General features: G+C 32.9%; 1 protein-coding gene across 2 annotated transcripts in view; it reads left to right on the top strand.

The window, feature by feature from the left end:
• MORF4L1 (mortality factor 4 like 1) overlaps window positions 1–16,065 on the top strand; it is a 20,183-nt gene extending 4,118 nt beyond the window's left edge. Inside the window, exons 2-13 of one of the 2 annotated variants that reach the window (XM_031691759.2) lie at window positions 429–475; window positions 1,762–1,829; window positions 4,558–4,674; window positions 5,938–6,024; window positions 6,525–6,605; window positions 9,902–9,927; window positions 10,396–10,484; window positions 11,673–11,774; window positions 12,888–12,976; window positions 13,460–13,632; window positions 13,906–13,990; window positions 15,826–16,065. In XM_031691759.2, coding sequence (XP_031547619.1) covers window positions 429–475; window positions 1,762–1,829; window positions 4,558–4,674; window positions 5,938–6,024; window positions 6,525–6,605; window positions 9,902–9,927; window positions 10,396–10,484; window positions 11,673–11,774; window positions 12,888–12,976; window positions 13,460–13,632; window positions 13,906–13,990; window positions 15,826–15,910 — 1,049 coding nt within the window. In that variant the 3' untranslated portion in view covers window positions 15,911–16,065. The remainder of the gene's footprint in view (window positions 1–428; window positions 476–1,761; window positions 1,830–4,557; window positions 4,675–5,937; window positions 6,025–6,524; window positions 6,606–9,901; window positions 9,928–10,395; window positions 10,485–11,672; window positions 11,775–12,887; window positions 12,977–13,459; window positions 13,633–13,905; window positions 13,991–15,825) is intronic. The other variant, XM_031691760.2, reaches the window with a different exon arrangement.

Raw genomic sequence — 16,065 nt, 5'->3', positions numbered from 1 at the left:
ACTTCGAAGTTTTCATGTATTTAGAATATTTTAATTAGTTTAATCAGTAAAAGGGCTGGAAGAAGAGAGAGATAACAGAGCATAAGGTCCTAAGCTTAAATTTTCTTTAAATTCCCCAAAATACACTGCAAAACAAAACAACCCTGCCAGTAGCTAGCCATAGATTTTATTTGCTTAGCAGGTGGTGGTGATGTAAATAGATTGACATCCTAATAAATTGGTTTTCTTTGTTTATGTCAGTTACCTAGGTGTTTTTGTTGAAGTTTGAGCTGAAGTGTTGATTGATCCTTACCCACTTAACCTAATTTTTTGAGAAATTACAAAAGTACAAATAGTACAAGTGTGATGGCTTTCTCAGATGTGAATATTCTTATATATGAAGAGAGATCACAGTTAACCCAGTACTTTAAATTTTTTAATTTTTACAGGTGAGCGAGTGCTGTGCTTTCATGGGCCTCTTCTATATGAAGCAAAGGTATGAACCCATTTTCTTTTGAAAAGTTAGCCAAAACTACTGGTTAGATCTGACTTTTTGATACCAAATTTCAGTGGTTGGTTTCTTTAGTAAGAGGGCTACCTTATTCATAGATTTTCATAGATTCATACTTCCTCCTCTTCTGTTTTTGGGTGTCTTACTGCTTGCTTAGTGGGTCACATAAAGCATTGGTATCTTGCCATTCATCTTAACTGACCTGCTAAGTCCAGTAGTTGGAAAGAGCATCTGAGGGGGAAATACAGAATTCTGTTTATGGGAGCAAAATAGCATTGTGTAGTTAATGACTTGTGAGAAAATACTGCCAAAGTCATTTTACTTACAAATAAAACATGCTAAGTAAGCACTGAGCCAACTATATTAACGCTGAAGATAAAAGCTAACATTTAAAATGAGTACATTTAACTTTTATTTGTTGCATTGTTTGCCAGAGTTTGAATCCTGGGGCGTTCCTTTTCCTCTGTATCAGTGTTGTGCTCAGGTTATAAACACTGATTGGCTAAAAGTGAAAAGATAAGTAGAATAATGCTTTCTAAAGTCGAAAATGTTTTTAGTATTTTGTTTCTGGTAACTTTTAGCACAAATATTTAAGATGTGTCTAATTTTTTAAAAGGTAGTTTTTTAAAAAATGAACATGGTATACTAAACAGTATTAATTAGTTAAAAGCAGTTTCTACATATGTTCTTGGTGAATAGTTTATATGTGTCTGTGAAAATAGTCTTAACAGTTGTAAAGTGTCAGTGTGACTAAACCATTTTCACTACTTTTTACTTGTTTAAATGCATAGTAGGTATATGTTTTTAAAGTTCTAAAATAACAATTTGGATTCATGGAGATGCTCAGGAACTATGTATGTACATATGTCTTAATGGTATATTCAGTATAATTTGGTTGGATTTAAGAACACAAAATGTTTTTTTTTAATCTGTCGCTTTGCTAGTTGGTGATAATCTGTAGCAAAACAGCTTACTGCCTTACATAAACCAATGAAATTTTAAAATAATATGGTATAAGTATTTTTCTTCAGCTGAATTTGTTTTTGAAATAAAGCTTTTAACTAGTTGGACTCTGAGGAAGCACAAATACAGCTTTCATTAGCTGTTGTTGGATAGCTTATCTAGCTCATTGATCTGAAGGTTTCAGGTGGCCTTTTATGCTTATGGTTCTTAAATGTAGAGCATGTCTTTAAAAGCTTGGCTACTTCTGAATTACCCAGCTAGTCTTTTTTTCCTTCAGTATTTCTAAAATTTTTTTCTTTTCATTTCAGTGTGTAAAGGTTGCCATAAAGGATAAACAAGTGAAATATTTTATACATTACAGTGGTTGGAATAAAAAGTGAGTATTAGATTTAAAAGCAGTTTTTGTATTAATAGGGTAGCTTTGTGTCATAGACTGACAAGCATATGCTTCTTAATTTTTGTACAGTTTTAATGTAATATATATTGAAGGAAGGGGGAACCATTTGTAGTATAATGAAAATATAGCAGAAATTAGAGTGCACAGCGATTTGATTTTTTGTTTTTGGAGTATTTCTTGTGTTCTGGTATAGTGTCTAATCATCAGTCAGACCAGCTGTTTCCTGGTTTTGGTACGTTTTAGGACAGTTTGAGTATTTTGCCTTAACACAAACTTAGTAACTACCTGCATTGTTTCAAGCAGTCATACCCAAAGCTGGTTGGGCGTTTCTACCTAGAAAAAGGAAAAAGATAAAAGATTGCCTGATTTAGAAGTATAGGCCAACTCATGTTTGAACTTTGGAAACGTAATTAAATGCTTACAAAGTGAATTCATGTGGTTCACTTTTTACCATATGGTTTAACGCAGGTACAGAAATTTAATTACAGAACCTAATTTTTAACCCCAAAGAGTTAAACTTTTTTTTTTTAAGTAGTGATGTATTTGATGTTGCTGGGAATGGACGATGGTTATAGATTGAACACATTCTAGAATATCCAGCCAGTGGAGATCAGTGATGGGTCTTTTTCCTTGGAGCCCATAAGTACCACATCTGACACCTTACTAATTTTTGGTTCTTGTAATTTAATAGCCTATAATTTTTATTTTGACAGATTCTTAATTACTTTTGTTAATGGTGTTTTGTCCTTCAAAGATAGCACTGCCAGAAAGTGTAGTTCTTTAAGAGTGGTTTTCTAGCAGCTTTTAAAGCTTTGTGTTAACCTGAGCCATTCTCTGGTACCTGCCTCTTCATGTGAACAGTGCCATCTGATTTGTTGAGTACTCATGCTTTGGAAGGAGGTTTTTTCCTTAATGTTTACTGACCTTGTTACCTTGGTTGTCTTTTGTACAGTCCCCTAGCCAGGTGACCAGCCCAGTTTTATTAGTTAGAATTTTTTTTCATGAAATTGTTTTAGCTAAGAAGAAATCAGATATTATCTTTCCTTTCATTAGTATAATTGTAGAAAGGTAGAGGGCTAAAGTTTGTAAAAACCCTTTGTGGCACCTTGCGACCCCCCCCCCCCCACCCGTTAATAATATTTAAAATATTTCTAGTAATGATTGGTAGGTAATACAGTAACTCAAAATGACCCCATGGGCTTTTCAATTTTTGATCTTATAAAAGCAGACTTGTCCATGGTTTTAAATGGGATTTTAGGATTAATGCTGAATTGATTCTGGTATCCAGGAAAGTTTATCTTCTAGATTGCAGTGTGTGTTAGAGTTTTTTCTTCCTTATTAAAAAAATGTTAAAGACTTTCATTATTAGGTTTATGTTATACATACTGATAATTCGATTAATATCAGATAAAGAGTATATATTAAGATATAATGAGAATCTTGATTCTCTATAGGAAGTGGGTATCTTATTTTATGCATATCATGTATAAGAAAGTTTAAATCTATACAGGAAATTTAAGCAAATAGCAAATTTATGGGATAAGTCTGTCCTCCACCCCACGTACACTTATAAATAATTGTTTTAGGATTTCATCTTAGCTGTGAACACAGCTTTTGTTCTTAACTGTTTAATGGTTTTAAGTGGCATTTGTAGCTTATAAGAACTTGTGGAAATACATTTATATAAAATGTTTGTATTTTCTGATAGTACTGCTTGAAAATAAACTTTTTTCCTTTGTTGTATTATCTAGTAACGAATGATAGGGTGCATAAGTTTTTTTTGCTTTGGTTTTTTGCCTTATTGTATCTATTACTCCTTGGGAAAAGAAATAAAAAATTGTACTACATATTGGAAATCTTTATTAGTATCTTTGTAGATGTATTAACAAGGATGTGTTTTTTTGTACTTGATATGGTATATAGATAAATACATGCAATTTTGAAAAAAATCATCTTTACTATTTAGAGAAGCCTTTAAATAAACCCGTTCTGAAAGGTGGAGGAGTTATTCAAATACCCAGGAAGTGTGTTACGTTTTTATTTAGTGTTGTATAAATAGTGCCATGGATCATTGTGACTGTGGGAGTTAATGACAAGCTTTCTTTAGATAATTATTAAATTCTTTGTTTGACCTATATATAAAAATTTCTGAATGTTTATCCTTCAGTTACTATCCTAATAGTGATGTTCCTTAGAGCAAAATATGTTCCTGTGGTTCAGCATGGGTTTTAAGCTCCTGATATGAAAAAGAAACTGGAATTGATATGGTGTTTAGATCAAAGTCCTTATTTAGATTAATTTTATACCAAGGGGAAGGAATTTACAATGTTCTGAAATGGAATTTTGTGGTAAGTGAAGCTTTGCTGGCTCCCTTTAATTAAGAGAGAATTGGAACAGATGTAAATAGATACGAAAATAAAAATAAGATCCTCATTTTGAAAATGGTTTATAGGATACTATACTTTTATACTTCATACAAAAGCCCATCTCCAAACCGGAATTTTCTTCAACTTCAGTAAATACTATATATATTTTTTTTTCCAAAAGGGCAGTAGATAATAAGATACTTCTAAATTTTCAAAAACCTTATTGGAATTTGTTGACACAGACATTTAAATATTCCATTTGTAAATAAATCTAAATAAAGCTTAAGCCAAATTCTACACCTAGTTACTGAGATTACTTTGTACTATGCTGTCTGTATCAGAAGTGCTGTGAGGCCCAGGCGCTCTGAAAAAACTTTGAAGACACGTGAGGATATTGTAGCCCTTTTTCCTGTTCCTGAAGGAGCTCCCTCAGTACACCACCCCCTCCTGACCTCTAGGTAAATGCATGTTTTAAAGTTTTCTCTAGGAAATCATGTTGAAGGATGTTTTCTATTATTTATTCTTTTGGCTATCTTATGTAAGAGGTCAGAGGTGGAAAATTATTAAATAAAAAACTTTGAGGATACATTTAATTGTGTCACTAAAGGAGCTCCATCAGCAGGAGAAAAGAATCACTTTGCATGAAAAATTAAGCATTCCCTGAGAAAGACCCTACCTTTGTCTTCCCCTTTGGAAAACAACATCAGAAATCTTGTTTTGAAGGAGCTTTTCTAAGTGCCAGAAAGCAGATATTTTAAGAGTGTTTGGTTCTACCTTTTGATGTTTAGAAAGCTATTTCTTTGGTTATGCCTTGAAAGTTGGTGTATTCATTTGTGAATGAGTGAAGGTTTAGGGTGATACAGTCTAATGACCATTACAGCACTTTAATTTGCAGCCTCAGTTGAGTTGATCTAGATGGTATTTGAGTATTGTGGACCTCCTAATATATTTCTGACACACTTTGAGTGTTCATTTTTTGTGTGTTGAACTCTCAAGTGTTTTACATGTATTACTTAATTTTCATAACAATCCTATGACATAGGTATTATTACTGCCATTTTACAGATAATGAAACTAAGTCACGGAGAGTTCTATAACTTTATAACACAGTTAACCAGCTAATTAGTGTTAGGTCTTTAAGAATTAAGCTTATGGACTCCTGTGCCTCATTTTTTGGAAATTAAAAATCTTTTAGGTGGCTTTATTCTGTAAGGATACTTGCTTGGGATATTTTATGTTAAATGCCATACTCTTGCCATTTTACAAAACAAAATGAAGACAAGTTTATACAGATAGTACAGGCAACTATATTCAGTATCTTGTAGTAACCTATAATGAAAAAGAGTATGAAAATGAGTATATATATGTATATGGATGACTGGAACACTAAGCTGTACACCAGAAATTAACATTGTAAACTGGCTATACTTCAATTAAAAATAATAAAATAAAAAATTAATGATTTAATAATCTGCTTTTTGGACTCTGGCAGTTATGATTTAGAATGCTGCTTTTGAGAATATGTTTATTACCTTTTTATAGAACATATTTTCACTATATTTTCATTTTAGTTGAGAATGGATTTGTAATGCCAGTTTATCAAATTAGTTCAGAGCAGTCAAAAGTCTTGCCTCTTGGATCTCTGAAAAAATAATTGGAGGACAGAGTCTTAATAGTAATACAGTATGTTTGAATGATATTTTAACTTTTCTCCTTTTCAGTTGGGATGAATGGGTTCCAGAAAGCAGAGTACTCAAATACGTGGACACCAATCTGCAGAAACAACGAGAACTTCAAAAAGCCAATCAGTAAGTTTGTTTTGCAACATATTGAATATGAGGAGAAATGTTTGGAAGTCAATTTTTGGAAATGGAATCCACAATGGAAATCATGGGCTTTCTGTCCTATAAAATGATTTTTGGTACCTGTCAGCTACTGTGTTTTGGCTTTTGACTTTGGGTGATAAGAGAAGTCCTTTTTGGGGAAAGGAAGTAGCATACGTGTCATTTTTTGAGCGTGTCCTTAGAGATGGGTAGAAAACAAAGCAAGATGTTGTTAGAATTTCAGTAGTTGCAAATTCATTGTTATGTTCTTATCTCCTGGGCTCTTTTTAAGGTACATCTTTTCTTTAATTGATTTTTTTTAGATACATTATCTTTGTCCAACTTGTTAAAACTTTGTACCAGAATATAAATAGGTTTGGGACTTCAATTTGAATATAAACTTAAAAAGGAAATCAAGCTATTACAATTTATTTTTCCACATAAATACTCATTTTATGATGATTTTATTAACATTATTTTTGAAGGGAGCAGTATGCAGAGGGGAAGATGAGAGGGGCTGCCCCTGGAAAGAAGACATCTGGTCTGCAACAGAAAAATGTTGAAGTGTAAGAAATTCATATCTTTGTTGTAATTTTGCATACTATTTGTGAAATTCAAACTTAATATCCACTATCTTGTATTAGGCTTTATTGAAAATGAAACTGGAATGTCGTAATTTGAAAATGGCCAGTGAGAATCCCGTTAGTGTTGGGTTGTTGAAAATACGTATCAATTACATATTGATTCTGTAATTTTCCTTAGCAGGTTTTCTTACCCTCCCCCCTTACTGTGGTAAAACATACATAACATGAAATTTACCACTTATTTTTAAGTGTATAATTCAGTGGCAGTAAGTATATTCACAACCCTTGTTTTATTTTTAAGTTGTATGTGTAAATATGCACGTAATGTGTTTTCTTTTACAAGCATAGTATTGAATTATTGGGGCATAAGTTTTGAGATTTTTGAGGTTTTTACAAATTGCTCTTCCAATAATATTAACGTATATGTTAATTTTAATTCCCCTCTTGAAATCCATAGTAAAAATACGTGAGACATTTAAGATTTCAGATCACCCCCTAAGAAAAAGAAAACCATTCCTTGTTAACTCTAAAGATTTAGAACACCTTGGTAATAAGCCTGTGTGTGGAAGTCATATACATACATTGATGTAATAAGTTTATGTATCTGAAAACCAGTGTAGAATGGTAACTTGATAAAAGAAAGCATAAAGAATCATAACTTTTATTAAAATATCATTTTTTCTTTCCACTTGAATATTTTAAGGACATAGTTTTAATGAGTGGTTATGTGCTTGTCAGAGGATCGAAAATAACATGCTCTAAAATAGGGTTTATTTAAGAGAAGTATGTTTTTCCTTGAAACCAAGTTGTATTGCTTTTAGACTTAACTAGTTTGATTTTACTACCTAAAACTTAGGTGATAGTTACGAAGATAATTATGCATTTTGAAATGTTTGAAGTTTTACCTTTTTGGTGAGAACATAATTGATTTGGCAAGGATTACTATTTAAGGTTGGCTCATAGCTTTTGTTAATAAGTAGTAACACACTCCCGTGAGTTAGTTGTTTGGAAAACTATTATATAGTAGAATTTGAAAGGATTTAAGAGTAATTGAATCTTTTTGGGGGGTGGGTAATTAGAGTTATTTATTTTTTAATGGGGGTACTGGAGATTAAACCCAGGATCTCTTGCATGCTAAGCACACACTCTGCCACTGAGCTATAACCCCCCTAGAGTAGCTGAATCTTAAAAGCCAGCAACTTTTTCATTGTATGGAAAAAATGGATTTTTGTCAGTAAAGCTGTATTTCGCTTTATTGTTAATTCTTTATCATTGTGCTAAAAAGTTCGTATAGAAAATGAATTTAGAAAGTAGTAGGCCTAAAAATTATTTGTATCTGAGTTCAAAAACATTTGAATTTATAGAGTTGCATAGTTTTGACTACAGGAACAATGGCTGAGTAAGTATATGAGGTAAAGCTTTAAAACTCAAGTTTCCTGTCCTTGGACAAGGGGGACCACTTCAGATTAATTGGTTCATGAGTCTTTTAAGATATCTTGAGTCTTGGATCTTCTTTTCTCTCAGTAGATAGGACAGAATGTTCTAGGATTACCTTGTACATTTTCTGCCCTGAGACAGTGGAACTTAATGTTTCTCCAGGAGCCATCCTTTTAATGGGAAAATAGCATTTTGATAAGGTCATAATCTGAGTGCTTAAGAAGGCATCATACAATTTTGCTCTGGTAGACTCAGATTAAAAAACGGTAATTAAATCTTTTTTTTAAACTTTTGATTTCAAAACGATTTTGAATGTTTAATTTTTAGTTTTATACCCTACATGATCTTTAGTGTTTGGTAATTGTTCTTTAGCTTTCTCTGAATATACATAAATATAAATGCATCAGGCTAGAGTGTATCATAAGAACCAGATATACCTTTTAGTTGACATCTAGGTCCTTAAGGTTGGGGGTTTCTGCTTTCTAAACTAGCAAATACATCTGAATTTTGTAAGCACTTTGGCTTCAAAGGTTTTCTTTGGTGGTTCATTATTTAGTGAAATGACTTCTCAAGAATGACTTAGGACTTCAGTTATTCTTTCAAGTAAGTTGCATCAGACAGCTTATATTTTGATTATAACAGTCATAAAGCTTAGAAATAGGAAGACAAAGCATCAGTCTGTTGTACGAAATCTGTTGCATACTTTGAGAAACTAGATTGCATGTTCATTTAATACAAAGCAAGAAGTTTGAAGCAAATCTTTACCACTGGGTTTCATTGAAGTATAGTTTATAGATCTTTAGAGTTGAGATCAGTTGTCAGTTTTGTTTTTTTTTTTACTTTACGGTATAGACTGAGTGGGTAAGAAATGAATATAAGATCTCTTGGCTTCTCTTGGTCCCCATATGTTCTTGACATGTATAAGTAAAAGTTAATGATTTAATCTGACCCAGAAATAGTGTCCAGCAAATATTTGTGTTACAGAAGTTAACCTTAGAGAAGGAGGGGAAAATCTGTACTTTGAGATGGCCAGATTTTTGTGTTCATAGCCAACGTAAGTTAATTAGAGTTGTCAAATAAACTCCAAGCTCTAAATTAAGTAAATACAGGTAATTAACAGCATTTATAAGTATTTAAAATGTAGAAAAGTAGAAATAATCAGTTCTGTTACGGTCCCACTGGCATAATCCATAATCATGGGCTTTGTAAACTTGCTTTCCTTACAGTCTAGAAATAATTTATGTATAAAGTCAAAATTGGTAATTTACTGCTTTGCAGTATGTTTGTAAATAGATATGAGTTAAATTGCTGTTGCAGATAATAACCAAGACATTAGCTCTGTTCTACAAATGGGAGAAGAGAGTATCTGGTGTTGTAAAGGGGAGAATATAGTTTAGAGAAGAAATAAGCGAAACTGAATTTGGATCAGTGAGACTGGAGTTAGAGATTGGCCTGAAGACATACAAATCCAAAATCAAATAACACTAGTACTAAAGTAGTTGGGAAAAATATTTTAACCTTTGGAGCTTTTTGTGTGTGTGTAACACTTCTCTTACAAAGTACATTTTTACAACTTACACGCTATAAACTTACAAATGAGTAATATAATCCTGGAAGGAAGTTTCCTGATGTGTTTTTGGTTTATTTTTCCCCATGTGGAGGGAAATGTGAATTTACCCAACTATTAGTAAAAATCCTTGTGTCTGAGCAGGGAAAAAGATCACTGCCTGGTCTTACCAAACAAGGCAGTATTTCTCTATGAATTTAACCCTGGTAAAAGGGAATTTAAAGAGGCAGTTTTACTAAAAATAATTATCTTTCTTTTTCTTCCCTCCTTTCAGGAAAACAAAAAAGAACAAACAGAAAAGTAAGAATATTAACTTTTGTTAAAATCGATTATTCTACCTTTGTAACATTTGCATTTTGCATTCACTGTTAAGTTTTAAAAGATACGAAGTTTTAGAGCAAACTTATGTTGATGGTCTCAAATATGATTCACAGCAGTTATACAATTAGATACGTAGTAGTAGAGAACTAAATGATCCTTTTTCTATCACAGAGAAACCTGTAAGCATTTATTTTCATGTTGTTTAGTCTTAATGACTGGCCCTGAGAAGATATATTGTAAAAATAAATGTAAAATAGTTAATTTTACCATGTACTAAATGTTTGGTAGGGTTGTTCATAAAAGTTAAGTTTTTAGTAGGAATACTATCTTTAATGTAGATTTAAGTAACACCTATGTAGTGAGAAAAATCAAAAGTATGTCATGAGACTATTTAGAGTTTCTCATTTGTTAAGCTAAAAATCTCCCCTCACCCCCAAATTTTTATAGCACCTGGAAATGGAGATGGTGGCAGTACCAGCGAGACACCTCAGCCTCCTCGCAAGAAAAGGGCCCGAGTAGATCCTACTGTTGAAAACGTGAGTTTTTCCCTAAGTTAATGAATGTATAGTATGTTAGAAATTTTAGTCTGTCATGTTACACAACACAATAAAATAGTCAGAACTTTGAGCCTTCAGAAGCATCCATTGGTAACGTAGTCAACTACTGAATTGAAAAATTTCCCTTTTGAATAAAGGATATACTTGTATACATTGTTTTTTATTTCACTTGTAGCTCTAGATACGTTCCTGCTAAATTTTACCCCGCAACTCATCAGATGTTTGCTGTAAAGCTCTGTGTTCTTGTGTAAGACCCAATATTTCTTTGGTATTAGACTGAATAGACTTAATTAGGTCACATTAAATGGTTTAGTGTGTCCCAAGATGATTTAATAAACTCAAAAAAATACCAGGAAAGCCTATCAGTTTCACATATATATGTGTGGATATAATAGTTTAGAAATCATACATAAGTGAATAAAATGTCTTATTTCTAATTATGTTTATAATTTCCAAAGTTATGAATTTAAAAATAGGATTTTTAAAGTTTTAACTGACATAGTTTACATTTCTGAAGCTGAGGTTATAATAAAGCAATGTTATACATAGAAACAGTGGTATGTTCTGAAAACCAGGCATTTTTACCAAGCTATTGAAGACAAATTAGAAGACAGTATGGTGGGGGAGGGTATAGCTCAAGTGACAAGAGCGCATGCTTAGCAAACACAAAGCCCTAGGTTCAATCCCCAGTACCCTCTCTAAAAATAAAGAAATAAATAAACCTAATTACCTCTCCCTCTCCCCCAAAACTAAATAAATAAATTGCCCTTCAAAAAATATTAAAAAAAAGAAGACAGTACATTTAGTTTTATGTATTAGAATTGTGTTTTGCTAGTTGTTAATGATACAGCTATTCAAAATCAATGAATTTGAAAAATACTAAGTTAAAAAGCATCAAGTTGGAGTGGTCATTTACAGAAGAAAAGATTTGCTAAAGCGTATTTGCCTTCACATGAAGAGGCACTGAATAGACTTATCAGGATTCTTTTCTCCTCAGAGCTAGCTATATGATGCTTTACCATTTTTGAAATGACAATTCCAGCAGCCTGTGTGAGTAAATAATTTGTACCCAACGCCTCTAAAGGTCCAGAAAAGCCTTTAGAAAACTCTTTTAGAGCTGTTACTCAGCAAGAAAAGACAGATGTTTAATGCCCTTTTTCTATTTAGGAGGAAACATTCATGAACAGAGTTGAGGTTAAAGTAAAGATTCCTGAAGAACTAAAACCATGGCTTGTTGATGATTGGGACTTAATTACCCGACAAAAACAGGTAACTTGAAAGCTACACAGATTGTAATCTGTATATGTTGTTGCTCGTTTAAAAAATTAAAGAAAAGGTTGTGTAGATTTGAATATTGACAGTATGAGTATTTTAATTGAGGGACTGAATAATTTGATTGCCAGAAAGGACTTGGAAGGGAATGAAATAAAAAAGTACATATATAAAAGTCTGTGGATTTTTAATGATTTAAAAAAGAATTGGCTGTTGCTAGGGCAGGAAGTCATTCTGAAAATTGATGAAAACAAGCATGTATTTCTTGCCTTAACAATGGAACATCATCACATATGTTACTGCTAGTGGAGTGTAATAGGAAGCGCACAGTACTGCCTGCAGGATATTTGTGACCTTCAGAAGAACCTGAGTCTAATCAAGGTCCTTTGTCTAATTACCAGTGTACAGGAAATAGGAGCATTATGAGGTATGTGTGAAACATCATAAAGATAAAGTCATAAAAGTCCAGAATGAGGCACTCTGGAGAACAAAGGAACCGATTTCTTAAATGGTACAAGCAGGATTGAGGGGGGAAATAGGGACTGCATGAGGATTATGAAACTTCATAGACATTTCATACACTGTACAATGCGTTTGTTTCTTGGTTTGGCTTTGGAGCTAAACTGCTAGGTTTAACTTGATTCTACCACTTACTGAGTTTGGGCAAGTTACTTGGGCCTTTTTGTGTTTTAGTTTTAACATTTAGTGGAATAATGGGTCCCTACCTCATAGTACTGATGTGAGGATGAAAAGATCATTTGGGTGCCTCAGACAGGGTCTGGCCCATCATACAGTACAGTAAATGATGATTTAATAATATCACGGAGGTATATGTGCAGGACCATTCCATATGTAGCGATAGTGTAGTGTGTTCAACAGGTTACCAGTGTTTAGAGCTGTCTAGTATGGCAGCTACTAGCCACATTTGGCTTTTGAAATTAAATAAAATTAAATTCTTAGTTCCTCAGCCATGTTAACCATGTTTTAAGTGAACAGTTTCCTTTGCTGTTTTGTAATACTATTAGGTGATCTTTTATTGCATTAAAAGTTCCAGTATACCTTTTTATTGAAAAACAATATTAGTATTCAAGTGTTTTTTTGTTTTCTTAGCTCTTTTATCTTCCTGCCAAGAAGAATGTGGATTCCATTCTAGAGGATTATGCAAATTATAAGAAATCTCGAGGAAATACAGATAATAAGTAAGAATATACATATCTTTGAAGTATACTCATACATTTCAAACATTATTGCCAAAGAAATTATCTGAAATACGTACTCTTAAAGTAGTACCATCAGAAACTAGCAAAGTAGAATTTCATTGCTTTAACACAGGGTTTGGCTGGCAAACTTTTTCTTAAAGAGCCAAATTAATGTTCTAGGTAAAATTGAATCTATTTTATGTAAGTACATATATAACCATTTAGAGTACAACTAGTTGAAAGTGTAAAAATCATCCTTAGCCTGAGGGCTGTAGTTTGCTTACCACTGGTTTATTTTTAGAATTGATTCCTCCTGCTCTTACTAAATCTCTTCTTTTAAAAAAAAAACCTGTTCAGTAGAGGTTCATTGTCAATTAGTTTAGCCTTTGACTTAATCCCTTACCCTCATGTTGGTTGACCTAATCCTCATCTCTCAGTTCTTTTCAATGGCCTGCTTTGAAGGTAAATATTTTTATTTATCAGGGAGTATGCTGTTAATGAAGTTGTGGCAGGGATAAAGGAATACTTCAATGTAATGTTGGGCACTCAACTACTCTACAAATTTGAGAGACCACAGTATGCTGAAATCCTTGCTGATCATCCTGACGCGCCCATGTCCCAGGTGTACGGAGCGCCACATCTACTGAGATTATTTGGTAATACGCCATTTAGAAAACAAAATTTTACTTTTTTCCTTTGGGCCTTTTGTCTTTCCTAATTTATGTGAATGGGGTTAACAAAGTAATGTTTAAAAACATTCAGTTCAAATCCGAACTTTTATTTAATACATTAAAACCTGTTTAAAGTCAATTTCTAAAATGGTGTACTTCAGAGGAATCAGTAATGGTTGCAATTGCTCACACAATTGAAATATATGGCTATAGCGCTACCTCGGATGTAACTTTGACTAAATTCTTTTGTTTAAATAGTACGAATTGGAGCAATGTTGGCCTATACGCCTCTGGATGAGAAGAGCCTTGCTTTATTACTGAATTATCTTCATGATTTCCTAAAGTAAGTCTAAAAATGTGCTTGAAATTAAACATGGATTAGTTCAGTGTACTGAAAATTACTCTGATGGATTGACACTATAAATACTATAATACCACTAAAATTATGTGGTATTGGTACAGGGGTAAATACATTGTTAAGCGAACAATACAAGTACAGGTATGTGGGAATAACACAAATGACAGGATCGCATATCAACAAGAAGAAATGATGGAGTACTTAGTAGATGGTGATGGGAACTAGCTAGCGGTCTAGCTAGTCTTTGGAAGGAAACAGAATTAGATCCAGACTTACTGTCATTCACCAAAACTAGATGAATCAAAATTTTAAATCCAAAATTAAAACTGTTAAGGTAATGAAGGAAAAATGTAAAGTAATATTTTTATGATTTTTGTAGTAAGAAAGGTCTTTAAAAGTTAAGCTCAGTACAGGAAATTCATACATTTGACTGTAAAAAGTTTAAACTGTGATAAAAATATGCTCTTAGAAGATGAAGGGAATACATGTTACATATATGCTAAAGTATCTTTATACAAACAAGTTCTCATTCAGTAAGAAAAAGATGAATGAAAAGGAGGTCATTGGAAATTTACAGAAAGGTCAGTACAAAAGCCATTAAAGTATCATTAATATTAAAATTAAAACATCATCACATTGGCTTAGATTTAAAAGATTGAAGAAACGGAGGAAAAGGCAGTCCTGGTTTCTGCAGCTTTTTGGAGGTCATTTTGGCAGTGTATATAAAAGTTTTAAATGTGCTTTTACCCTTTGACAGTTACGGTTCTGGGAACTTACCTTGTGGAAATACTTAAATGCACAAAGATTTCCAAGCATGTATTTTGCATTAAAAAAAAAGTAATGGTGAAGAATTTTAAACTATTAATGGCTGAGGTAGGCCCAAATTACTGATCAGGAAAGGTGTCCATGTTGTGTCAATCTAAAAAAATTAAATTCTAATAGAGTTTGGTATGATTCCTCTCATTTGTGGAGAAACATTTTCAATCTTTGGAAAAGTGTGGATCATACTTAGTGGGTTATTTCTTGGGCGTGATGTTGGGAGGGAAGGTTTAAGTTTTCTGTTTCTACATTATGTAGTTCTGTAGTTGAATTTTCTTAAGCGGCATCATGTATTTTATAATTAAAAAACCAACATGTGTGTGGGAATATAAACAGCCTTATAGTCTGTGCTCTACCAGTGATGAATAAATATCCTCTCTTTACCCCAATTTCTTTATGAAAGAGAAGCCTGCTGCTTGACATTTCTGCTACTGGTCTCTTTGATTTTTATAGTGTTAATTTCAAGTTTAAATTTGAAATTTACTCATTAATTTTTTTTTTCTTCTTAAAAAATTTTTTTGTGTGTGAGGGGAGGTAACTGGGTTTAGTTAGTGGAGGTACTGGGGATTGAACCCAATCCCAGGACCTCGTACATGGTAAGCATGTGCTCTACACCCCCCCCCGTCAATTTCTGAATCTATGTAATATGATGGATTTCATAGAGGTAAAGAAAACAATTAGATGTTACTCTTTTAGGATGACAATACCTGTTTCTTAAAGGTGGTCTAATTAAGTGCTTAGCTTGGTATGCTGGTGGCTCCTGTCCTTTGCTTATTTGAAATAAAGGGAGTAACCCTGGACTTCATTCCTTTATGCATTGTTGTCTGGTATATAATAACCCTATTTGTCTGAGTTGTAATTACATGGTTTTACTGTGAGGTTGCAATTGTTTTAGTATATTTTAAAGTGCTTTGTGTGGCTTCTGGGTATAATTGAGAAGAGATTAGGTTCAAAATATGATTCTTTTTCCATACTTGTAATGAATAACGTTTCATTTTTAGATACCTGGCAAAGAACTCTGCAACTTTGTTTAGTGCCAGCGATTATGAAGTGGCCCCTCCTGAGTACCATCGGAAAGCTGTGTGAGGCTCTTACACTCATGTTTGGATCTCTGTAAACACATTTTTGTTTCAGTCATTCTCTTGTACAAATGATGTACTTTGGAAATGTTAGTGTATAACAGAATTGATGTTTGTTTTTTCTGTTTGATTTTAAACAGAAAATAAAAGGGGTTACAGCTC

The sequence above is a fragment of the Vicugna pacos genome, chromosome 27 (genome assembly GCF_048564905.1).
Source record: "Vicugna pacos chromosome 27, VicPac4, whole genome shotgun sequence".
NCBI classification, from domain to species: Eukaryota; Metazoa; Chordata; class Mammalia; order Artiodactyla; family Camelidae; genus Vicugna; species Vicugna pacos.
The sequence above is the reverse complement of the archived record's forward strand: the minus strand, read 5'-3'. Positions and strand labels throughout refer to the sequence as shown.